Here is a 24,234-nt window from a genome sequence, read left to right as displayed (position 1 = left end):
ATGAGACTCCATCTCAGAAAAAAAAAAAAGGAGAAGCATACTTGCATAGTATTCTGTCACATCAAATAGAGCTGCATAAGCAAAACAGGTTCAGTAAAAGAGACTACCTAAGTCAAGTACTAATTCTTTGAAGCAAGCAAACCAATCATATCCATTTTTGCACTAAACCACAGGTAGATAATTCAGTAACAAATTCTTTAGCATCATCCTGATTAACCAAACCACCTTGATATTGACCATGTGGCCACCGAATGGTAGTGAGAAGAAACTAATTGGAAGTACTTACCTTGAGAGCACAAAAGATGCAGGAATCTCCCATGCACTTGTGAGTTGTAAGCTGCCTAAAGCTACGTCGGAAGATATCCAAGTGCCACAAAACCTGGTGAGAAAGGGAAAACATTAGGCCGGGCGCGGTGGCTCAAGCCTGTAATCCCAGCACTTTGGGAGGCCGAGACGGGCGGATCACGAGGTCAGGAGATCGAGACCATCCTGGCTAACACAGTGAAACCCCGTCTCTACTAAAAATACAAAAACTTAGCCGGGCGAGGTGGCAGGCGCCTGTAGTCCCAGCTACTCGGGAGGCTGAGGCAGGAGAATGGCGTGAACCCGGGAGGCGGAGCTTGCAGTGAGCTGAGATCCGGCCACTGCACTCCAGCCTGGGTGACAGAGCGAGACTCCGTCTCAAAAAAAAAAAAAAAAAAAAAGAAAGGGAAAACATTTCATTACTCTATAAAAAGCCACCATTTAATTTTAAAGTAAAAGAGTTCAAGCAAACATAGGTAATGACTGCAGAAGATATCTTTATTCCCAGAGAAAACTTCATTCTAGTATATTAAAACAAATGTGAAAAATGGTGAGATATCTAACAGGAAAAATGAATGGTCATATTCTGGGAAAGATTAATTTGAACATAAAGTGAAGGTAATACAGTTAAAATATGACATGACATACATCAAATGTGATCCTGAAGAGGAAATTTATGGGTTAAAGCTGAAGAATAAGGATTTACATTAATGATCCACACAAGAAAAGCAAGAATATTTTATAACTTATATTAGAAATGTGAACCCATAGAAATGTGAACTGTAGTATGGAATTTTTTCTTTGTTAGAACTCTCAATTTTTAGACATTTCTAAGAGAAGTGTGATCTCCTTAAGTCAATAGGGTAAAAAATTATGATTTCTATACTTTTGTTGAAATGGAAAAAAAATATGATATTAACAGTGATAAATCATGTTATAGTATATACCCTTGATGTGATGTGTTCAAAACGGCACTCTACTTTTGTGGTCTTCCTCCCCAAAACCTATTACCCTAGTCTAATCATGAGAAAAGCATTAGACAAATTCCAATAGGGGAAGGGGGATATCCAAAAAAATACTTGATCAGTACTCCTCAAAACTGTCAAAGATTATCAAAAACATAAACATTCTGAGAAAATGTCACAGCTAAGAGAAGCCTAAGAAGACATGACAAGTAAATCTAAATGTGGTATCCTGGATGAAATCTTGGGCCAGGAAAGGACAGCAGGTAAAAACCAAGGAAATCTGAATAAATTGCAATTTTTAGTTAAAAAAGAAATGATGTAATATATAGCATAATGCCTTAGGAAGCTCCCCCCTTGCTAGGAAAGCATTTAATGTCATAATATGTGAAAAAGCATAATTTCTGGAGCCCCAAATGACGCACACCTCTGGAGCTTCTTCTTACTTATATGTCTCAAGATCCATACTCTAAAAGTTCTTTGAAACTGGCTATGCTCCCAAGTAAATAACATCTTTTTATAACAAATGTAATAAGTTCAACTCATTTGTGGCAAATACAGCTTTGAAACCAAAAGTCAGAATATTAGCTCATAGCAACAACTATTTTCAACATGTAACATGATTATAATAGGGACTCCAAAACCACCAATGCCTCAATCATTAAGTATGGATACAGAAATATGTGTATGTGTGTGTGTGTATACATATATATAATGTATTGTATATGGCACTGGAAATTAGAATGGAAACTCATAAACAGCATTGTTTCAACTGACAATATAAATAGACCACATAGAAAAAAACAATTATAAAAATGGGACTATGGCCAAGAAGGGGGTAAACATACACATTTATATCAATGCCTTATTTTGCCTGCTTCTAAATCACAAAAGTATTACCAGGATAAAAAGTAACTAAAAAAACTAATATGTGGCCAGGTGTGGTGGCTCATGCCTATAATCTCAGCACTTTGGGAGGCCAACGCAGGAGGATCGCTTGAGCCCAGAAGTTCAAGACCAGCCCAGGCAATTACAATGAGATCCCCTCTCTACAAACAATTAAAAAAAAAAAATTAGTCAGGTATGGTGGCACGTGTCTGTAGTCCTAGCTACTAGGGAGGCTGAGGTGGGAGGATCGCTTGAGCCCAGGATGTTAAGGCTGCAGTGAGCTATGAGTACACCACTGCACTCCAGCCTTGGCGACAGAGTGAGACCCCTGGCTCCAAAAAAAGAAATAAAGAAAGAAAACTAATATGCATCATCCAGGACAAAAACCTAGCCAACTCCACCTAAACACATGAAATTTGTGGTAATAATTAGGGAAAGCACTTAAAATTTTTTTTATAGGGTTGCCAGCACATAATTTTTTTAAAAAATTGTTTTCAAATAAAAACTTAAAAACTGAGAAAGAGACTGGGCGCCGTGGCACACACCTGTAAGCCCAGCACTTTGGGAGGCCGAGGTGGGCAGATTACCTGAGGTCAGGAGTTCAAGACCAGCCCAGCCAAAATGGCGAAACCCCGTCTCTACCAAATGTACAAAAATTAGCCCGGTGTGGTGGCAGATGGTCTGTAATCCCAGCTATTCAGGAAGCTAAGGCAGGAGAATCGCTTGAACCCAAGAGGCGGAGATGGCAATGAGCTGAGATCCCACCACTTCACTCTAGCCTGGGCAACAGAGCGAGACTCCATCTCAAATAAATAAAAACTGAGAAAGAGCATGAAACTTTTATTACTTAGATAAGCTTGGCAACATTCTTGTATTATGAATGAGGAAACTCAGACACTATTACCTGTACAAGGTCACAAGACTAGTCTACAGAATGGCTAAAACTAGAACCCAGGTCTCCTCCTAATGCCCAAGACCATTGTTCTTTATACTAAACATCTTGTCTTCTCTCATAGCAACCTATTTTCTCATAACATCTGAGGAGTCAAGCTAATATTTTACCCAAGTATAATTATCTTGGGTGGAAAATTTCATTTACTTTTACACTGAAGAGCAGAAAAGAAGAGAAAGTAATTACTTGAAAGTTAGGCCAAGGGGGATGAACTTAACACGCTATGGGCATGACTGGGCAGAGCAGACAGACAGAAAGCTTTGGGATTCTAAGACCACTTAAGTAGCAAGCAACAGTGAAAGGGAAAATGTAGGGTAGATAATCACCTTAAGGGAATTTACTTTCCCCTAGCTCTATTCAAGTGTATCTGACTAGACACCAGTTATGAGCCAAAACAGGAGAGCTCAAAAGGAGGAGATAAATTGGACAAAGACTAGACTCCATTCAATATGTGGGCCAAGAGCCTGAATATTAAGAGACAAGATTAACATACCTGAAAGTCTTTGACTTGTGGAAAGAATTTTGCTTCTATACTAGAGAAAAGCAACTAGGATAACACACCTGGCTCCCAAAAGGAAAAACAGAAAACAGGCCAGGCGCAGTGGCTCACGCCTATAATCCCAGCACTTTGGGAGGCTGAGGCAGGTGGATCACTTGAGGCTAGGAGTTCAAAACCAGCCTGGCCAACATGGTAAAACCCTGTCTCTACTAAAAATACAAAAATTAGCTGGGTGTGGTGATGCACAGCTGTAATTCCACCTACTTGGGTGGCTGAGGCATCAGAATTGCTTGAACCGCCAAGATCACCCATGGTCCCAGCTACTCAGGAGGCTAAGGCAGGAGGATCACCTGAGCCCCGGAGGTCAAGGCTGCAGTGAGCTGTGATTGGGCCACTATACTCCAGCCTTGGCAATAGAATGAAACTCTGTCTCAACAAAAAAAAAAAAAAAGAAAAGAAAAATAAGAACCCGTAGAGATTGCTCAGGAAAAAAAGTTGATAAATAGAAAGATGAGCCAGGCGCGGTGGCTCACGCCTGTAATCCCAGCACTTTGGGAGGCCGAGGCGGGTGGATCACAACGTCAGGGGTTCGAGACCAGCCTGACAAATATGGTGAAACCCTGTCTCTACTAAAAATACACAAATTAGCCAGGCATGGTGGCGGGCACCCATAGCCCTAGCTACTGAGGAGGCTGAGGCAAGAGAATCGCTTGAACCCGGGAGACGGAGGTTGCAGTGAGCCAAGATCGCGCCACTGTACTCCAGCCTAGGCAACACAGCAAGACTCCATCTGAAAGATCACCTGGCCCATTTACCTCCCTTTAGGCATGTAAATAATAGTAGTTACAGTTATTATTTTTTCTCTTACCATTATTAATCCCTCTTTTTGTAAATGAGGTAATTGAGATTCAAAGAGATAAAGTGACTTGCCAAAGATCACACAGATAAATGTAAAAATGACCTCAGGTTACTAACCTCAAACAGAGACTATCAAGAATTTTATTTAAAAAGAGTTACCAGAAATACAGCATCAGCAATTAAAAGTCAAAGTTCACCAAAAATAATTACCCTTACCTGCAGGGCACTGTTGAGGAAGCAGCTGTTTTGCCCTGGCTCATTGCTGAGGCCTTTGCTAGGGGCTATGGAGGTTGAGCTTCGAGGTGCAAACATCCCTTGTACACTACCACGACCCCCTGAAAAATAATTTCTCTTCCAAGACATTATTGTTCACATTTAGCCTGAAAAAAAACGGAGAAGGTTTTGTGCCTTTTTGGCAGGAATTTATGTCTGCTAAAGTTCTAAAAGGAAAGGGAATCCAGAATTTAGTGAATTTATGTTGGAAGATTTTGAGTTTACCACCTTCCAAATATCATCTGCATAGTTCAAGGGACTCAGGTATCCTCCTAGATCTAGATGACAGAGTCCTTCCTCACTTGTTCCAAACAATCTCCAAAATGTAACATGGCACAGGACTAACGCAAACAGAGAAATCCTTAAGTATTGCTTCCTTCTATTTTTCTTGAACAGCCTCAATAACGTCCTGGTGAAGTGGGTGTAATTCTCAACTCCAGCAGCATCCAGGATCAGGGTAAGATGTGTTCTTCAAGCTTGTTGATAATGCTTCTTATGGACTGAAGATTTTTCCAACTGGAAGGAGAGGTAGACAGATAAGCAAGAATCCAACATAACCCTCCTCGCCCTTTATTGCCTTGGTCTCATCATCCTCTGAAGCAAAAACTCAAATTCTGAGCAACTGCAAAAGGTTCCACAAAGCCAAGAAGAAGCCTGTTTGAATCATCTGAGGTTTTTGTTGATGTTCTTGCTCCTTCTTTTTAATGTGCCCCAAACTTCTATTGTCTCATCCAGATCTTCAGCAAGTCTCTCCTCTTTCTTCTGGGACTAGAATAGCCAGCTGTGTCAGAGAGCTTTAACAGAAATAAAAAAAATCAAAAGCTTGCGTCACTTAATGACTCTACTGGCTTTGGACTGTTCTGCCAAGATCAACGTTGCCTCACCTCTTGCTATAAACTGGAAACCTTGGCAAACAATGCCAAAAAAAAAAGGAAAAAAAAAAAAAAAAAGAGAGAGAGAGACACCCAAACTAAAGAGATGGAAAAAAGGTATGAACAGCTTTACTTTCAGGGGAAAATTATCTGCAATTTTCTTGAAACACAAGAAAGTTGATCTGGATAGAAATAAAACCCAAATACAAACTTTCCAGTATCAGGCTAACACAAAACAAATCACCAAGTAAGCACACACCAACTAGGAACTGAAACAGTTTCTTTTGGACATTGTGAATAAAGCACTTTCTAAAAGGTGTTTTCCAAGAATATGCTTATGAAAACCTGCTTAAAAGTGAGAGCAGTCTATGTGAGCAGTCTAAGATCTGTTCTGAGTAAAGATGTTCCACCCAGAGAAACACTGATGGTGAGTAAACCACAAGTCCTTAACATGCAGTTCAAGAGAACTAAATCTCCTCCTGCCCTGTTTGTTTGTTTGTTTCATTTTTGCCAGAGGATCAGAAAGATAATTTGGGTTACAAATCACTTAATCTCCAGATTATATCCAAGGGCTCACAATCAGAGGCAATCCATTGACCAACTTTAGTTTTCAACTAATTAAAATGCCAGTGAGGCAACAGAGAGTAATACCAAAGCAAGTATGTTCCCTGGAAGGAAATCACCACATCTCCAACTTTAAGTTTTCCTATAAGGCTGCCATGTCCATCTACATAAGGAAAAATGTTTAAATGTTAAGTGTTAAATTTGCCAAGATCAACAATTCCTCAATCTTCTCCCTTCCTTCTCACCATCATATGCACCATCTAAAAACGCAAAAATGCTTTAACATCTTAATCACTCTCTGGGAGATCACCTAGCATTGTCTACAGCATGTCCAGTGGAAAAACTGAGGTACAGGAATATTAAATGGTTGCATAAGACTGTTCTTTCCCTTCTGTAAATTCCTAGACTATTTATAATCTACATGTCACAATTAAAGTATTTGATTATACAGTGTACTGTCACATTATTCTCTATTTTTATTACCCTCTGTTTTATATCGTATCTGTCATAATATGACTACATGAAATGAAATAGTAACTACAGTCAGGTATGTGCTAAACACGATACTTACGTCTTTTATTCAATATTCACAACAGTCCTATCAGATAGTTATTAATAATTCCATTTTACAGAAAAGTAAAGGGAGGCTTAAAGACATTAACTTGCCCAATTCAACGCTGGTAAGTGGCAGAGCTAGAAATGTTTGACTATTAAACTATGACTCAATTATATATTTTATTATTCTATTCCAAAAGCTCCTATTACAGTGCTAGTCATAAGGAGGCAGTCAATAAATACTGCCTGATTAACATGACACCAGAAAAGAACCCATATCTCCCACACAGACTATAAGACCCTCACCTCTCTACACACACCCTCATACACACCCCACTCAAGGCCACCAAACAACTTCCAACAAGCCATGCAGCATTCCTTCAGCTCAACTGCTGCAAAGGAATGACAAGTACCAAGCCTCCACTTTGCTCACAGCCAAAAGGACTTGGCACACAGGTGGGGTTTCCAATATCCACATTAGGAGCTTAATGAAACTCGGCCTGCCCTATGACACACACTCCTGAGTACAGGGAGCAAAAGGAGAAAAACACAGTAGCAGAGAAAAGATTCTCAGGCTCTGAATGGCAGTATTATGTAGGCTAAAGCAGTAAGTCCTCAGACCTGTTTTAGGTGTGTCACCAGCTAGAAGTGACAGCATAAAGACCAGACAAGAGAGGCAGTAACAAGTGGTCCAGAGAAATACTAACACCAAAAACATTTCATTTAAATTGTAGATATAGCATTAAACAACGTAATCCTTCTCCAATGCCATTTACTGAAGATATGTGAGGAGGGGAATTATAGTTTTATCTGTATGGCTCTCACTACCTAGTTTGTTTATTTGTTTTGTTTTGTTTTTTGAGGCGGAATCTCACTCTTTCGCCCAGGCTGCAGTGCAGTCGCGCGATCTTGGCTCACTGCAGCCTCCGCCTCTTAGGTTCAAGCAATTCTCCCGCCTCAGCCTCCCAAGTAGCTGGGATTACAGGCATGCACCACCATGCTCAGCTATTTTTTATATTTTTGTATTTAGTAGAGACAGGGTTTCACCATGTTGACCAGGATGGTCTCCAACTCCTGACCTCAGGTGACCCTCCCGCCTCGGCCTCCCAAAGTTCTGGCATTACAGGCGTGAGCCACCATGCCTGGCACCTATTATATTTAGTACAGTAACATCCTATACAGGTTTGTAGCATAGGAGCAGTAGGCTATATCATATAGTCTAGGTGTGTAGTAGGCTACATCATCTAGGTTTATGCAAATTCACTTAAATGATATTCACGCAGTGACAAAACCACCTCACAACACATTTCTCAGAACATATTCCTGTTGTCAAGCAAAACATGGCTGCACTTTTGCCATACTTTTACCTAACAATCCTACTCCTAGATATTTTACCATAAAGAAATAAAAAATTGGGCTGGGCATGGTGGCTCATGCCTAAAATCCGAGAATGGGAGGCCGAGGCTGGTGGATCACTTGAGGTCTGGAGTTCGAGGCAAGCCTGGGCAACAACGTAAACTTCTAGGAAAGTAAAAGCCAAAATTGGGACAGAAGCATGTCATCTTATTACTTATTACTTATTTCCTTGTGTAACACAGTTACTAAGTTGTATGTCCCACTGTTCCCAATCTGAAAACACTAGCCTCCTGTGGGTAAGCCAAAAACTTTTCCACGTATGATATGATGGAAAACAGTGGGTCTCAACCTTTTTGCAGTGCCTCACATCCAAAGGCAGATTTACCAACCCACTAATGAAACTTAAGCTTCAGGGCTCTTTCTCTTGCACAGATTCTCAAGGCCCAATATCTCATTTTCTGTTTCAAAAAATATTTTCCTTAAAGGAGGCCCTCTGAATTGTATAAGCTTCAAGTGTCACAGAATCTGAGTCTGCCCCATCCACATTACATAAACTGGGCTTTTATAGTATATGTCACTTGAGAAAATACATAATTCAAAAAGCTACTTTGAATTCAGTAATACTAATAACTTTGCATTTTATAAAAGAAACATCTAATGTTATTCTCTGTATAAAATTTGTTTTACCTAAATAGATCTAAATATAATATTTAGTCCACATTTGGATTTTGGATTCTTGTGTTCACAGCAAGTAACTCCACAGTCCACAGGGCTAAATTGAAAAGATCATTACAGATTAAGGCTGCCAGAATTAAAGGCATACCTCTAGAAGCTGGTGACCTTTAGAAAAAAACACTTTCTCTGTATTAGTGAAATACAGAGAATGATTCCTTCACAAGTATACACAGTACAGCTTAATGTGCTACCATTTTTCTCAGGCCAAAGTAATAAACCAGGCTCCAGCTGCAGCCACCCTAATTATCCCCCACTGTATTCTTCACCAACAAAGTCAGCTTCTCTCAGCCTCTGTTTCTGAAAAAACCCAAAGCAGTCATTCAAATGGAACTGGCTTGTGCATAAAGGGAGATGAGGCCTGGAAGGACACTGGGCTAGGAGGAGCCTGGCGCCCTAAGAGACAGTGGGGTAAATGAGGTCCAGAGAGCTACAGGTTATTAGCATAAGAGATTCATTATGAGCAGAGCTGGAATTGAACTGAAACCAATGAAGACTAGATAGAATTTGTTCCTGCAAAGCCTGGGAACCCTTTGATAAAACCAGGTGTAAAGTGTGGGAAGTTTCGAAGGAGATGATTTTTTTTTTTTTTTTTTTTTTTTTTGTGACAGAGTTTCGCTCTGTCGCCCAGGCTGGAGTGCAGTGGCACGATCTCGGCTCACTGCAAGAGCCACCTCCACCTCCCAGGTTCAAGCAATTCTCCCACCTCAGCCCCCGAGTAGCTGGGATTACAAGTGTGCGCCACCATGCCCAGCTATTTTTTGTACTTTTAGTAGAGACGGGGTTTCGCCACGTTGGCCAGGCTGGCCTTGAACTCCTGGCCTTAAGTGATCCACCCACCTCGGCCTCCCAAAGTACTGAGATTACAGGCATGAGCCACCACGCCCAGTCAAGGAGATGGACCTTTTAAGCTAATTAATTTCACAGTAACTAAAGTTCAATAAAGTCTTTAAGGAGACACTACTAATTCCATGTGTAGAGAACTCCAAGACATTAATAAAAACGATAGTATCAACGTATCTCCACTAAGGCATTTATTAACTACATAGGAAAACATAGTAGTTTCACAATGGAGAAACCCAGCAGAAACTACCTTAACCAAGTGATCAAGGTCAAAATAACCAGTAATAATACATACTGACATCACGAATGCCATGATATGATGTACTGAAAAGGACACAAAATTATTTCTGTGGTATTCTTTTTTTTTTTTTTTTTTTTTTTTTTTGTTGAGACGGAGTCTCGCTCTGTCGCCCGGGCTGGAGTGCAGTGGCCGGATCTCAGCTCACTGCAAGCTCCGCCTCCCAGGTTCACGCCATTCTCCTGCCTCAGCCTCCCGTGTAGCTGGGACTACAGGCGCCCGCCACCTCGCCCGGCTAATTTTTTGTATTTTTAGTAGAGACGGGGTTTCACCGTGTTAGCCAGGATGGTCTTGATCTCCTGACCTCGTGATCCGCCCGTCTCGGCCTCCCAAAGTGCTAGGATTACAGGCTTGAGCCACCGCGCCCGGCCTCTGTGGTATTCTTGCCTAAACCATAATCTCAGTTCAATCATCAGAGAATATCAGACAAATCCAAATTAAGGAATATTTGACAAATAGTCCTCAAATTGATATTGATCAATATTCTACAAAAATGTCAAGGTTATAAAAGACAAAGACTGAGAAACTTTTACAGAATACAGAAGAGTAAGGAAGAAAAACACCTAAAATGCAATGTGAGATTCTAGATAGGATCCTGGAACAGAAAAAGAACAATGCAGCCTGTGCAAGATGGCGAGCGAGACCCTGTCTCTACAAAACAAACCAAAAAAAATTTTCTGAAACAAAGTCTCGCTCTTGTTGCCCAGGCGGGATCTTGGCTCACTGCAGCCTCGGTCTCCCAGGTTCAAGCAATTCTCCTGCCTCAGCCTCTGGAGTAGCTGTGATTACAGACGCCTGCCACCATGCCCAGCTAATTTTTGTATTTTTAGTAGAGACGGGGTTTCACCATGTTGGCCAGGCTGGTCTCCAACTGCTGACCTAAGGTGATCCGCCCGCCTCAGCCTCCCAAAGTGCTGGGATTACAGGTGTGAGCCACTGCACCTGGCCAAAAAATATTGTTTTTAATTAGCCAGGCTAACGCTTGCCTGTAGTCCCAGCTACTCAGAAGGGTGAGACAGGAGGACTTTTTGAGCCTGGGAATTTGAACCTGTAGTGAGCTATGACTGTGCCACTGCACTCCAGCCAGGGTGACAAAGCAAGACCCCATCTCTAAAAATAAAAAAGTAAAATAAATTACAATTTTAAAAAACTGAAAATAAAAAAGTAAAAAGAATAATGGTAGGCAAACTGGTAAAATTCAGGAAAACTCTTTAGTTAACAGTGTTGTACCAATACTATTAATTCCTGGTTCTGATAAATGTATTATGGTTATATAAGATGGTATCATTAGAGGTAACTATTTTTGCAACTTTTCTATAAATTCAAAATAAAAAACATTTTAAATTATGCAAATAATTCACTGAAGAAGATGGAACTTTTGGCCCAAAAGGGATTGAAGCATTTGGGTAATAAATATCTATATGTCTAAAGGTAGGTGGCCCAAGATAGATTTATAGGAAAAGAAGATAAGTGGCCGGGCGCGGTGGCTCACGCCTGTAATGCCAACACTTTGGGACGCTGAGGTGGGCAGATCACGAGGTCAGGAGTTCGAGACCAGTCTCGCCAACATAGTGAAACCCCATCTGTGCTAAAAATACAAAAATTAGCTGGGCATGGTGGCATGTGCCTATAATCCCAGCTACTCAGAGGCTGAGGCAGGAGAATTGCTTGAACCAGGGAGTTGGAGGTTGCAGTGAGCCGAGATCACGCCACTGAACTCCAGACCAGCAACAGAGCGAGACTTAGTCTCAAAAAAAAAAAAGAGAGACATTGACCTAGTTTGTGATCCTAGAGTCCACTGAGGGTTACATGTGAAACCTCTTGGTTTACTATGTTTAACATCACAGTATGGCAATTAATGGGTTGTTTTATTAGTCCAGAAACCTGTTTCTCAGAGCTAAATGTGCACAGAATGAATTAACAGAGAACTTGAAAACTGCAACATCAGGGGTAAGTAAATGTAAAATGATAGGGGTCTTGTTAGGATGATGAAATTATGGATTTTTTCCTTTTTTATATTTTCTAAATTAACTATAATTTATAAATAATCTATAAACTATCACTTCCTTAAAATAGGGGTTTAAACACATTTTCCCTAAAAATAGAGTGAAGGGACTCGAGACCAGAGATAACCAACCATTGAGACCCGTAATATCCTAACAATATGAAAGCTGGTTAATAATTGGTAACTATTTCCTTTTTAGAAACAGAGGGCCTAGTGCGGATCTCTATTTCCTTTCATTCTATTCTCACTGCTGCTGCTACTAAGGTTCAGATCCTCACCACCTCTAGACCACTGCACCACATTACTGACTCACTGCCAGTCCTCTAATCCTACATGTCACTACCACCTGACTCCTAAAACACACTCCACACCATGTCACTTCCCTTTTCAAAATATTTAATGGCTCCTAGAGGGAGATATTCTTTTGGCTGGAAAAGAATAATGGTATTTTTCTAATTCACAGGAAAGAAAATTAATAGATAGATTTTTCACAAGTTTCTCTCCCATAATTTTTTCTTACCTACTTAGTCTACTGCTAGCAATACAAGAACTTGAACAAATAGTAGCAAAATTAAGGGGGAAAAAATCAAGCAGTCAATTGGACCTATTTTAACAACTTTTTTTCCTAACTGACTGTGTTAAGCCATTTTTGCACTGCTATAAAGAAATACCCAAGGCTGGGTAATTTATAAAGAAGTTTAATCAGCTCATGGTTCTGTATGCTGTATGGGAAGCATGGCACCAGCATCTGCTCAGCTTCTGGTAAGGCCTCAGGGAGCTTACAATCATGACAGACTGCAGGGAAGCCCAGGTGTCACATGGCTAAAGAGAAAAGGGGGAGGTCTCAGACTCTCTTCAACAACCAGATCTTGCATGAATTAACTGAGTGAGAATTCAGTCATCACCGAGCTATTCATGAGGGATCCAGCCCCAGGATCCAATACCTTCCACTAGGCCCCAACATTGGGGATCACATTGCAGCATTAGATTTGAGGGAACAAACATCCAAATCATATCACTGAATCGTGTTCATGATTGTGATTTTTATGCTGCATATTTTTGATGTTCACATATTCTGCCAATAAAATTAATTCCTGGCCAGGCACAGTGGCTCACGCCTGTAATCCCAGCATTTTGGGAGGCTGAGGTGGGCAAATCACAAGGTCAAGAGATCAAGACCATCCTGGCCAACATGGTGAAACCCCATCTCTACTAAAAATACAAAAATTAGCTCGGCGTGGTGGCAGGCACCTGTAGTCCCAGGAGGCTGAGGCAGGAGAATCTTGAACCCGAGAGGCGGAGGTTGCAGTGAGCCAAGATCGTGCCACTGCACTCTAGCCTGGTGATAGAGCAACACTCCATCTCAAAGAAAAAAAAAATTAATTCCTAATTATAAGATGGAATTAAATATGCCTGGCACCAGCGTAAAGTTTGAGAATCACCGGACCTTACCACAAGTTCCAGCTTCATCTACACATTCACTCACTGATCAGACATCTCATTGATCATTACATGCCTCTCATTCATCCTCCACTCCAAGTACACTAGACTCCTTTCTGTATAACAAATATACCCTGTCCTCTACTTTCTCATTGTCTTGACTCTAGTATTGCCTCTCTCTGGAATGCCTTTCCTCTCCATTTATTCTTGCTGAAAATCGTAACTATCCTACAAGGAAAAGCCTTCCCAGATCATTCTCTCACCTTCTCACCGTTCCAATCTCCCAATTTATTTCATCCTCTTCTGTGCTCTCAGTGCATGGGGAGGGTCTGGATTACAATACTCACATTCTCCCTCATATTACAGTTATTTGTGTACATGGACTACATTTTATCTTAAGGGCATCTTTTTTATTCCACACAAAGGTTGAATATAATAGGCATTGAATCACTGAGAGTTTCATTGAAAGAGAAAACTTTTTGTTTGAAGGTACCTAGCCTAGAACAACCAATTCTAACATCCTGATAAATTCTGACTCTCCTTAAAGAAAAGAACCGACAAAATGGCCATATCTAGCTTGAGATACTGCTGACAACTTCTTCTAATAGTGACTGTATCAATGGAAACAATATTGGCTTCTGATTCAAGCTTGACAATAGAAAGAGATAAGCATCTACAACCATAAAAAGGGCCAAGCTATTTGTTGATTTATGGGCTGGTTATCTTAAACTCCCCAGCGAATAGTTACTCAACTCAAACAATTTCCTGAGGGCTGGACTTTGGCAGCTTCAAACTATTACATCATGTATAACAGAAGAATTGTATGCTGATAAAGGACAAAAAGTCTTATTTTTACTACACAAGAACTTAGGTAACTGTCATGTATAACAAATTTGTCTAAAACTTGTTAAAAAGTAGTTGGAAAGAAAATAAAAAGGCATGTTTCACTTTGTTATAACTGACAAATTGTAAGAACTAAGAAATGACAGCTGCAGGTTACTTAGCCCTTCCTTATAATGATCCAGAGTTGTATAATTTACTGACTTCTAAGAGAGGCAGCATGGTAGTAGAAATAACACAGTGGTTAAAAGTGTACCCTCTGCAGGCTGGGCATGGTGGCTCACACCTGTAATCCCAGCACTTTGGAAGGCCAAGTCAGGTGGATCACGAGGTCAGGAGATCAAGACCATTCTGGCTAACACGATGAAACCCCATCTCTACTAAAATACACAAAAAAATTAGCTGGGCGTGGTGGTGAGTGCCTGTGGTCCCAGCTACCTGGGAGGCTGAGGCAGGAGAATGGCGTGAACCTGGGAGGTGGAGCGTGCAGGGAACCGAGATTGCACCACTGCACTCCAGCCTAGGCAACAGAGCGAGACTCCATCTCAAAAAAAAAAAAAAAAAGTGTACCTTCTGCAGGGCCAACAATATTGCAGAACCTCGGGAGGTAACATGCTTACAATGGAGATCCAAAGGGTCCCATTCCTAGAGAATATTATGTGAATTATACAACGTGGGGACACAGAGTTAGTGGAGTAGAACAGGTCTCGGTGCTACCACCTAACAGCTGTGTCATATTGACCAAGTCATTGAACTAACTCTTAGGTACTTCATCAGAAAAAAATGGGATTAATAAATAACATCTGTCTCATAGGGTTGTTTTAAGAATTAAATAAAATAATGCAGATATGTATAATTAGCCCAGTGCCTAATATGTGGTAAGTGTGGAATAAATGTGTTGATAATGATTATGATGAGGATAACGATGATGAAGAATAAGATGAATCTACATCCCAATCCTAGCTCCATCACATTCAGGACATTTACTACCTATAATAAATGTGATTTGCTGAAAGGATGCAACAAAATAATGTATGCAGAATACTTAGGGCCAGGTACAAAACAGGAATTCCATAAACAGTAACTGTGATTATGATTACTGACCATCCTCTATATGCATTCTCTCTCCCCTGTCTCCCTTTCTCTCTTACAGGCAAACACACACACACATAAAACTACTATAAAAATTTCAGGAGATTAAAGTATAATTGATAGCATAAATCCCAAGGTCATATAAAAACGAGGAGAAAATGTATCTTTTTTTTTTCTTAAATGTATCCATTTTTGTTGTTGGTTTTTGTTTTTGTTTTTGAGATGGAGTCTCACTGTCACTCAGGCTAGAGTACAGTGGCGTGATCTTGGCTCACTGCAACCTCCACCTCGCAGGCTCAAGCAATTCTCCTGCCTCAGCCTCCATAGTGGCTGGGATTACAGGCGTGTGCCACCACGCCCGCTAATTTTTGTATTTTTAGTAAAGACAGGGTTTCACAATGTTGGCCAGGCTGGTCTCAAACTCCTGACCTCAAGCCATCCGCCCACCTCGGCCTCCCAAAGTGCTGGGATTACAGGTGTGAGTCACCGCACCCAGCCTGGGAAAAATGTATTCTAAAAACAGCGCATTCTCAATACAATTTACCTAGACTACTGCAAAAACTTTCTAACTATTCTTTCCCCTCTAATCCCGTCTATACAATATTGCAAAAGCAAACTGATGAATCTCGATTAGCTCAGAAAACTTCAGCGAGAAAACACAAACAAAATTCTGTCTTTGAATGGCTTTCCACAATCTTATCCCCTGCACATTTCCAACCTCATCTACCAGTACCCTTAAAACACATACAAAAAGATTTGTTCTGTGCACATGCCCAGTTTTTTTGTTTTTTGTTTTTCTCAATCAAGGAATGCTCCTCCCTTCTCTACTCCCATCTTCCCAGTCCTACGTAATACTAGCAATCTTTTCCACTCAGCAAACCTGTATGAAGAAGTCATACTACTGGCTACTTATAGTGATAGGAACTACTAATAGTCATACATCATCAGGAAGGAGCAGTGATTTACATTAATTCATTTCCCAAAGGATTGTCTTTTTAAATACCTCTCCACACAAACTGGGACTTCTCTCTCCCTCCCAGGAACATCATGAATCAACATGTAACCAGTATATCAATACTTTATTAGAATACAATGTAGAAAGTTACATTGCGTTACACTCAACAAATGCTCATTCCTTGTTAAACAAATAAATGAAGAACTAAGTTGCATGAGACCAATCAAACTCACATTTTTCTGTTTAGAGATAACTCAGTTACAGGAATAACCAAACAGCTCTTTAGCTTATCCCTGAATCTCCTGCCTAAATCATATCGCACCTAAATCATACCTTGTGCTTCCAAAAGGTCTGCAGAAGAAAGATACTCTATTTTATGGTCAGTAGGACAAACGAAATGTTCTTTCCAAACCCTACTGCCAATAGCAGCAAACTAGTAACAGCAGTGGTTAAAGGAATGAAAATCAATAGCAATTTATTAGGCCCCTGGATAGCAAAACAATGAGTTCCAGAAAGTTGCCCTATATAATAACCTTCTGATTCAATCATTTAGAACCAGAGATTTTTATCCTGAATTTTTAAAATCACTAAAACTTTTTACATTTAAATACTTGATTCCATCAATGCGTTATTTATTAATCATTATAAATATACTCAAATTATTTCAGTACAAACAATAACAAAAGTATGACAGTGCTATCAACAAGAGGAAAAAAGGAGGGGAAGCAAACTGACAGCACTGGCTTGACTCATTTCTATTGGGAGAACACTGGTACTGAATGGCACAAGCAACTCCAGTGTGAGAGAGCAAGCACATGACTGACTGGGAGGGCGACAGAGGATACCAAACAAAGGAGGACATCTATAAAGAAGCTTTCCTCTGTAGGGGGAGGAGGTGAAGGGATGAGAAGGAATCCACTGAAATCTACTCTAACAGCCTTTACAATACTCAGATGAAAACATGCTACCAGACTTCACACTTTGAGCCAGTTCATATTCTAGCCCTACCACTTACAACTGAGTGATCTTCAGCAGATTACTTATCCTCTTTCATCAGTTGTAAAATTATAATAATGGTAGCCCACTTAGTGAATACAAACTACATGTTTGGTACCGCGCTAGGCACTGGACACATGGTATATCCTCTAATTCTCACAATTAACCTGCCAAATAGTGATTATTTTTCTCATTTTGCAGGAAAGAAAACCCATGTTCTTTCTACCTACGTATAGCCGCTTTCTAGAGGGACAATGCTACTACCTGGCCAGGTTGTACTGGAAATTAGAAGTAAATGCAAAGCACTTAGCAAGGACCCAGCACTTACCTCATATTAGGAGCTCAGGAAATCATTACTGTACGAACACAACCATCATTTGAATAAGTGCCTCAATTGAACAGCAATGAAATCCCAGAAACAAGTTTCCTCTCACATCATCTACCATAAAGATTACTTCTAACTACCTGTAGTTTGGGAGACTCCAAAGCTCATCACTTATAACTGCTTGAAATACCAAAGTATCAACCATCCAGTATCCAAAAAAAATTTTTTTTAATACACAAATATTCTTAGAAGCTCAAAACATAAAACACAAGGAAATAACCCATTATGAAAGTGATATTTGACTCAATCTAAAGATCAAATATTAAATATTTTACTTTCAAAAGGATTATAGGCATCATGCCTCAAGGAAGCAGGTGCTAATGAACAAATCTATCTAACTTCCCAAAAATAATTCCCAGAAGCATCTGTTATCCTGAAGTACTTGGCAAACCATTTCCCAGAATTGACAACATATTGCCAAAATCTTAGCGGATTTTGCCAACACTATTATGCTGATAGGAAAAAAGAATCATTCAGCTACTTTCCAATTTAGCCACAAAATAGGCTCTTTTCTTCACTATTACTTTAGCCAGTATGTTAATACTTAAAATAGGTATACAGAAATCACAAATAACATTCTTCTGTTTGAAGGAAGTTTAAAATACCAAACCCACAACTCTTGCCTTTAATTCTAAGGAACTCAAGAAAATCTACATATTTTTTGAAAAAAAAAAAAATGAAATCTCCAAAATTTAATAATTGAAACAGGGAGGAGGGAGAAAGAGCAGAAACAACAGCTTGCAAGATGCCTCTTGAAAGTTGAGAGAGTCCTAAAATCTCAATTTCAAAGTTTAAACTATTGCTGTTTAAAGAAATAGTTTATTAATCAGTGCTTGGGAATATTTTTTTTAAAGAAAGAAAACTTCACAAAAACTAATCAGTTCCTGCAATCTTCCATCTATCTGTTTTTGCCACAACAACTACAATACTTACCAGACAGCACAGTCAACCTCCAGCAAAAGACCTCTAATCACGAGGGTATCTGTGGGGCAAGTGATACAAGAATGGGGAGGGATAAGGGAATAGCTAGAGCTGTGGGGAGGGAAGGGTAGGAGGGAGGAGACAAGTGTAGCCAGCAACAATGAGAAACTGTGAATCTAAACCACAAGGACTTCCTGCAGAACAGGATATCAGAAAGAAGGCAATTCTTTTTACCAACTACCAGGAACTCAACACTGACAATTCATGACAAAGTTAAAAAGGTGGAGCTTCCAATTAAAAACAAAGTAAACTTAAGAAACTAACCAAAAGTAACTTGAAAGGACATATCACAAACTTCACTTGAGGCTTAAGAAAAACAATTATGAAACTGTTTCCTGGGGCATTCCTGATGGAAAAGGTCATCAAACAATAAGGTTTGCAGGATGGCTGCTGCTTCCAAAGAAGGGCCGGTCCCCCCAAAAACAGTCCTTTGCACTGCAGTCTAAAGGAGCACGAGAAGACAACATATTTGTAGTTGTTTACAGAATAATTAAAACAATGTTATTATTGGAATCCCTAATTCAGAATTCCAAGACTGGGCTTAAATTAAATCATTTTAATAAGCAAAACTCTTCCAACTGTTTTAAACGAGCCACACTATTAAAGAAAATTATTATTTAAACTGAGCCATTGGAATCTGAGTCAATTTTAAAATGCTTGGGATCTAAAGGTTCCCAACCCCAAAGTCCGCAACAGGGAAAGATCTCCACCCCTCTCTCGGGGAAGAGACCTAGTTATATCACCAAAAACAAACAGCAGGCAGGGTCCCACCCCCAAACATGTGATCAGTCAACGGAGAACTTGCATTTGCAGGCAGGGCACAAAGGCCCCAGAGGACCAACACACACCCTTCTATGTATTATCTGAAGTTATAAAACAGTTTTATTGAAAGAGGTTGTTTTATAAGCATACTGATGAAAAAACTCATCAGTAGACTCCTTGCCAAATATGAAGGTCTGTTGTATTTCTATAGGTTGAGAGAAAATATATGAGTTCACTAAAAAAAAGATACAATTAAGATTTATTGGTAAAATTTAACAAACATGGGCAATGTCCAAAACTAATTAAGCTCTTACATTTTAACAATACAGTATATTAAATTGAAGTAGTCCTTTGGCCACAGGAAAAGTGCCACAAAAAAAAAAAAACACTGTTGCTTTTCTTGTTAACCATTAGCATTCTAATTCAGGTCTCTGAGTGCCAGGTGGAGGAGGAGGTAGTAATGCCATTTCGAAGTGTGAAACACAAAATTTCTACTGGTAAGTGCTGACTGCAAATAAAGATATACAAATATCAAGACCAAGCTCTTCAATCAAGTCATTAAAATATAGGTATACATTCATTGTGAAACCAATCAAATAAAACTAGAGTACTGGGACAGAGTTACAGAGCTTCAACCCTGATTACAACCAGACAACATTACTTTTCATGTCTCATCCAGGTAAGGGAAGTGATCCACAGGGAAATCTCACTCTAATAGATTGTAATCTCTCCAGAGGCCCCTCAGAAAACAACTCCCATAAAAATCTGCTATGATACTTACATTCTGCCTTGCACAAGTTATTTTCAGACATTTCTTATTCCCTCTTCAAGACTGCACAAGAGGTTCTGTGCCAAATAGAAAGAGAACCCTGTATCAACCACTGGGCTTCTCCATTCAAAATAAATTGAGTAACTACAAGTTCGTGTTAGGTGAGTGTAGAATTGCCTGTAGAAAAGGTTTTGTAGGCCGGGTGCAGGGGCTCATGTCTGTAATCCCAGCATTTTGGGAGGCCAACGCGGGAGGATCATTTGAGCCCAGGAGTTCGAGACCAGCCTGGGCAACATAGGGAGGCCTCTTCTCTACCAAAAAAAAAAAAAAATTAATTAGCCTGCTATGGTGGCATGAACCTCTGGCCTAGCTACTCCAGGCTGAGGTGGGAGGATCCCTTGAGCCCGAGAGGTCAAGGCCCCAGTGAGCAGTGATTGTGTCACTGCACTCCAGCCTGGGCCACAGAGCAAGACCCTGTCTCAAAAAGAAAAAAAAAAAGAAAAAATGGAAAGAAAAGGTTTTGTGTACATGATTGCTAACTACGTCAAGAGGGAGAGTGATATACAGGGTTTCAGTTTATTATTTTTTAAAATAGGGTTTTAGTTTAAATGTTCAGGTATTCTAAAGTTGGATGACTGGTTACAACAGTATTTTGTAAAACTGTGCTTCAACAAAACTTAACAAGTCATATTTTCCAAGTACTTCACAGGGAATATGTAACACCACAATAGGTCCACCTTAGACCGGAATAGACAAAGGTATCTGAAAAAATATAAATATTATTATCAGGGAGAAACAATCTTTAGGATTTGAGTAAATCAATCAAGAAAAATCCTTGGAGGGTAGTGAGGAGGGTAATGGAAAAGCACAGGCTGAAAAGTCCTATTTGGTCACATTCCATAACTTTTCATTATTGGTTTCCACTAGCAAATAGAGAAGGGTACAACAGAATGTTCAATTTAATAAAAGAACATTTTGCTTCTCTTAAAAGTCATGGCCGGGCGTGGTGGCTCAAGCCTGTAATCCCAGCACTTTGGGAGGCCGAGATGGGCGGATCACGAGGTCAGGAGATCGAGACCATCCTGGCTAACCCGGTGAAACCCCGTCTCTACTAAAAAAAATACAAAAAACTAGCCGGGCGAGGTGGCGGGCGCCTGTAGTCCCAGCTACTCGGGAGGCTGAGGCAGGAGAATGGCGTGAACCTGGGAGGCGGAGCTTGCAGTGAGCTGAGATCCGGCCACTGCACTCCAGCCTGGGCGACAAAGCGAGACTCCGTCTCAAAAAAAAAAAAAAAAAAAAAAAAAAAAAGTCATAAAAGAGAAACAGAGGATTTCTCTAAGAAAAACCAAAATGACTCCCTCTGGAGTAACCCCGAAGTCAAACCATCATTGTTGTCTTTTATTTCTGAGATGCTAATGATAATGCTGATGTTGGCAGTAAAGGCAGGAACTGAGTGACTCCACAGTAGGAATGAGATTGGAAAATAAAAGACTCTTTTTTTTTTTTTTTTTGAGTCTGAGTCTTTCTCGGTCACCCAAGCTGGAATGCCGTGGCATGATCTCAGTTCACTGTAACCTCCACTTCCCAGGTTCAAGTGATTCTTCTGCCTCAGCCTCCTAAGTAGCTGGGATTACAGGTGGGTGCCACTACGCCCAGCTAGTTTTTGTGTTTTTAGTAGAGATGGGGCTTCGCCATGTTGGCCAGGCTGGTCTCAAACTCCTGACCTCAAGTTATCTGCCCGACTCAGCCTCCCAAAGTGCTGAGATTACAGGTGTGAGCCACTGCACCCAGCCAATAAAAGACTCTAGATTTTAGAATGTAGTGACAAAATTTGGGGACTTTTTATTTTTTAAGAGACAGGTTCTTGCTCTGTTGCCCAGGCTGGCTGCAGTGGTGTGATCACAGCTTACTGCACCGTCAAATTCCTGGGTTCATGCAATCTTCTACCCTCAGCCTCCCAGTAGCTGGGACTACAGGTGTGTACCACCAGACCCAGCTAATTTTTTAAAAATTTTTGAAGAAACAGGGTCTCAGTATATTACCTAGGCTGGGACTTTTAAATAAACTGTAGGATTGGGGTGGGGAGGGGTGGGGAAGAGACTGCTTTATATCAAGTGAAAGGCTTTAGCATTTGATCCTGGAGAGAGGGGGAACTTAATTCAGAGCTGTTAAACTGGAGTTCTAGCAAACAAAAATAAGAGATGGACTTGATCTTAGCTAATAAGGAACCTAAGAGAAAATATTCTAGCCTTTGACTCTAGGTTGTAAGGAAGAATATACCATGAAGTAGATGAAAAACAGGAAAACTACATAACTAATTTGAGTCTAGGGTTTTTTTTTTTTAACTTTTTAAAAAAATCTTGGTTTTGTTTGTTTTTAAGACAGCATCTCACTCTGTCACCCAGGCTGGAGTGCAGTGCCACAGTCTCAGTTCACTGCAATCTCTGCCTCCCGGGTTCAAGTGATTCTCCTGCCTCAGCCTCCTAAGTAGCTGGGATTACAGATGCATGCCACCACACCCAGCTAATTTTTGTATTTTTAGTCAAGACAGGGTTTCACCATGTTGGCGAGGCCTGGTCTCGAACTCCTGACCTCACATGATCCACCCACCTCAGCCTCCCAAAGTGCTGGGACTACAGGTGTGAGCCACCATGCCCCACCACTATTTTCTTTTAAAGACGGAGTCTCACTATGTTGCTCAGGCAGGAATGCAGTGGCTAGTCACAGGTGCAATCCCTGTGCAATCACAGATGACTCTAGTTTTTATTCTGAGATTAATTCACAATGTTAGCAGAGCATGTGTACCTTAAACAGCTGGTTGTTTCACTCAAGTACACATTACTGAGAAGAGGAATATTGCAGAAAGAGTAGAGGGAAGAGGAAAAAACTGATCCAAAGAATATATTTTGGAGAAACTTTGGCTGTTAATCACAGACCTGAGCAGCAAAAATCATCCAAGAAATCTCTGTATTTCTCACACAAATGGACTCTAAAGAAAGAAGAAAGGGAGATAGGGGCCACATATTTGGGCTTCTAATGTTATAGTATCATTATTATTTAAATTCATTTATTTAACTATATCTTGCATAATTCTAAAAATTATATCAAATAGCATTATGTCATTATGAACATTAACCACCCTGTCTCTAGAACAAGGGTTTTTAAGTCTTTGACTGGACTTACAGCTCCTAGAAAGCAAGAAGAGTATGAAAATCCCTCTCAAGTACACCACAGAATTACCTAAATGCTAGTCTTACAGAAAGTAATCAGCTGGGCACGGTGGCTGACGCCTGTAATCCCAGCACTTTGGGGGGCCAAGGTGGGCGGATCTCTTGAGGTCAGGATTTTGAGACCAGCCTGGCCAACATGGTGAAAAACCCATCTTGACCAAAAATACAAAAATTAGCTGGGCATGGTGGTGTGCGCCGGTAATCCCAGCTACTCGGGAGGTTGAGGCAGGAGAATCGCTTGAACCAGGAGGTGGACATTGCAGTGAGCTGAGATGGTGCCACCGCACTCCAGCCTTGGCAACAGAGTCAAGATCCAATTAAAAAAAAAAAAGAGGCCGGGTGCAGTGGCTCATGCCTGTAATCCCAGAACTTTGGGAGGCCAAGGCAGGTGGATCATTTGAGGTCAGGAGTTCAAGACCAGCCTGACCCACATGGTGAAACCCCATCTCTACTAAAAATACAAAAATTAAGCCGGGCGCAGTGGCTCACGCCTGTAATCCCAGCACTTTGGGAGGCTGAGGCAGGCGGATCACGAGGTCAGGAGATCGAGACCATCCTGGCTAACAAAGTAAAATCCCGTCTCTACTAAACATACAAAAAAATTAGCCGGGCGTGGTGGCGGGTGCCTGTAGTCCCAGCTACTCGAGAGGCTGAGGCAGGAGAATGGTGTGAACCCGGGAGTCGGAGCTTGCAGTGAGCCGAGATCAAGCCACTGCACTCCAGCCTGGGCAACAGAGCGAGACTCTGTCTCAAAAAAAATAAATTTAGCCAGGCAGTAGTGGTACGTGCCTGTAATCCCAGCTACTCAGGAGGCTGAGGCAGGA

At 40.6% G+C, this 24,234-nt stretch overlaps 1 protein-coding gene across 50 annotated transcripts in view; it reads right to left on the bottom strand.

The window, feature by feature from the left end:
* Positions 1-24,234, bottom strand: part of USP54 (ubiquitin specific peptidase 54) — a 117,911-nt gene that overhangs the window by 64,542 nt on the left and 29,135 nt on the right. For 17 of the 50 annotated variants that reach the window (XM_077946564.1, XM_028826464.2, XM_028826468.2 and 14 more), the window contains exons 2-3: positions 4,679-5,529; positions 287-379 (exon numbers count right to left, since the gene is read on the bottom strand). In XM_077946564.1, coding sequence (XP_077802690.1) covers positions 287-379; positions 4,679-4,825 — 240 coding nt within the window. In that variant the 5' untranslated portion in view covers positions 4,826-5,529. Of the gene's footprint in view, positions 1-286; positions 380-4,678; positions 5,530-18,601; positions 18,667-20,192; positions 20,258-24,234 lie in introns of those variants that run through there. The other 33 variants (XM_077946558.1, XM_077946580.1, XM_077946586.1 and 30 more) reach the window with 10 other exon arrangements.

The sequence above is a fragment of the Macaca mulatta genome, chromosome 9 (genome assembly GCF_049350105.2).
Source record: "Macaca mulatta isolate MMU2019108-1 chromosome 9, T2T-MMU8v2.0, whole genome shotgun sequence".
NCBI classification, from domain to species: domain Eukaryota; kingdom Metazoa; phylum Chordata; class Mammalia; order Primates; family Cercopithecidae; genus Macaca; species Macaca mulatta.
This window is presented reverse-complemented; position numbering and strand designations above follow the sequence as displayed.